The 1,508-nt window shown below is 56.9% G+C and overlaps 1 protein-coding gene across 1 annotated transcript; it reads left to right on the top strand.

Moving 5' to 3' along the window:
* Nucleotides 1-5: 5 nt before the first annotated feature.
* LOC102376630 (urotensin-2 receptor) lies at nucleotides 6-1,026 on the top strand (the record flags this gene model as incomplete). Its single annotated transcript, XM_006028757.2, has 1 exon — nucleotides 6-1,026. A coding segment is annotated over one exon (981 nt), but the record flags the coding sequence as incomplete, so codon positions are not given.
* Nucleotides 1,027-1,508: the final 482 nt, after the last annotated feature.

The raw sequence follows: 1,508 nt of genomic DNA, 5'->3' as shown, positions 1-1,508 counted from the left end.
TGTCCTGCATGTACGTGGCCGGGGTGGCGGGCAACGTGTACACGCTGGCGGTGACATGCCACTCCACACGCTGCGCCGCGCCCATGTACAGCTCCATCGTCAGCCTGGCGCTGGCCGACCTGCTCTACCTCTCCACCATCCCCTTCGTGGTGTGCACCTACCTGGCCCAGGACTGGTACTTCGGCGACCTGGGCTGCCGCCTCCTGCTCAGCCTGGACCTGCTCACCATGCACGCCAGCATCTTCACCCTCACCCTCATGTGCGCCGAGCGCTACCTGGCCGTCACGCGGCCCCTGGACACCCTCAAGCGCTCGCAGGGATACAGGAAGGGCACGGCGGGGGCCGTGTGGTCCGTCTCGCTGCTCCTCACCCTGCCCATGATGCTGATGGTCACCCTGAGCGAGGGGGGCAAGGCGGGGGGCAGGGTGAAGAGGATGTGCGCCCCGACCTGGAGCGTGGACGCCTACAGGACCTACCTGACCGTGCTGTTCAGCACCAGCATCATGGCCCCAGGGATAATCATCGGCTACCTGTACACCCGCCTGGCCAGGACCTACCTGGAGTCCCAGAGGAACCCGCCCCACAAGAAGGAGAACAAGCGGTCCCCCCGCCAGAAGGTGCTCATCATGATCTTCACCATCGTGCTGGTCTTCTGGGCTTGCTTCCTGCCCTTCTGGATCTGGCAGCTGGTGCGGCTCTACAACAGCTCCCTGCAGCTGACATTGCAAACCCAAAAGTGCATTAACTACCTGGTGACCTGCCTGACTTACAGCAACAGCTGCATCAACCCCTTCCTGTACACCCTGCTCACCAAGAATTACAGGGAATACCTCCGCAACCGGCACCGCAACTTCTACAAGTTCACCTCGTCCTTCCGCAAGAGGGGCTCCAACCTGCAGTGCTCCTGGGGAAGGTCCATGTCCTCCAGCAACCAGTATGACTATGGCTCAGAGTCTCTGGGCATGGCCACAATGAAGGACAAGTGATGAGGGTGAGAAACTCCAGACACCAAAACCAGGGGAACATCAGGCCAAGGTAAGGTTTCTGGGGCCCTTAGAGCCAGGACGGACAGCCCCCTCTGCTCTCTGGGTGCCCGACATAGCTTGGGTACTTTGTTTAGTCCTCTGGGAAACTGTTTCCGAGTTTTACCTAGTTTCACTGTGCTCCTGCTCTGCACTTGTTTAACACTGGTTCCAGGTAACAGCTCACGTGCTTCTGCAGCAAAACTCCCAATCAATGGCTAGATGTGTAGAAGGCTAGAATAGCCCTGGTCTCAATTTGGCTGTGAGCCTCAGCTCTGCACTCCACATTACTGCTATCTGTTGAAAATGTGCCTCAGAAGACTTTTAAATCCCTTTTTCTATTTCCTTTTAGATTTGATCTCTCTCTTACAGTATGTTCTACAGCTTGATCACTCTTCTCAGGAGCTGGGAAGGGCAGTATTTTTACATTCACTGTAGCAGAAATGCCAGCCCCAACTGTTCAAAACCCCTAGGTCAAGATCTCAG

The sequence above is a fragment of the Alligator sinensis genome, unplaced genomic scaffold (assembly GCF_000455745.1).
Source record: "Alligator sinensis unplaced genomic scaffold, ASM45574v1 scaffold694_1, whole genome shotgun sequence".
NCBI classification, from domain to species: Eukaryota; Metazoa; Chordata; order Crocodylia; family Alligatoridae; genus Alligator; species Alligator sinensis.
Note: the sequence above shows the minus strand (reverse complement) of the source record. Positions and strands in the feature narration are given on the sequence as shown.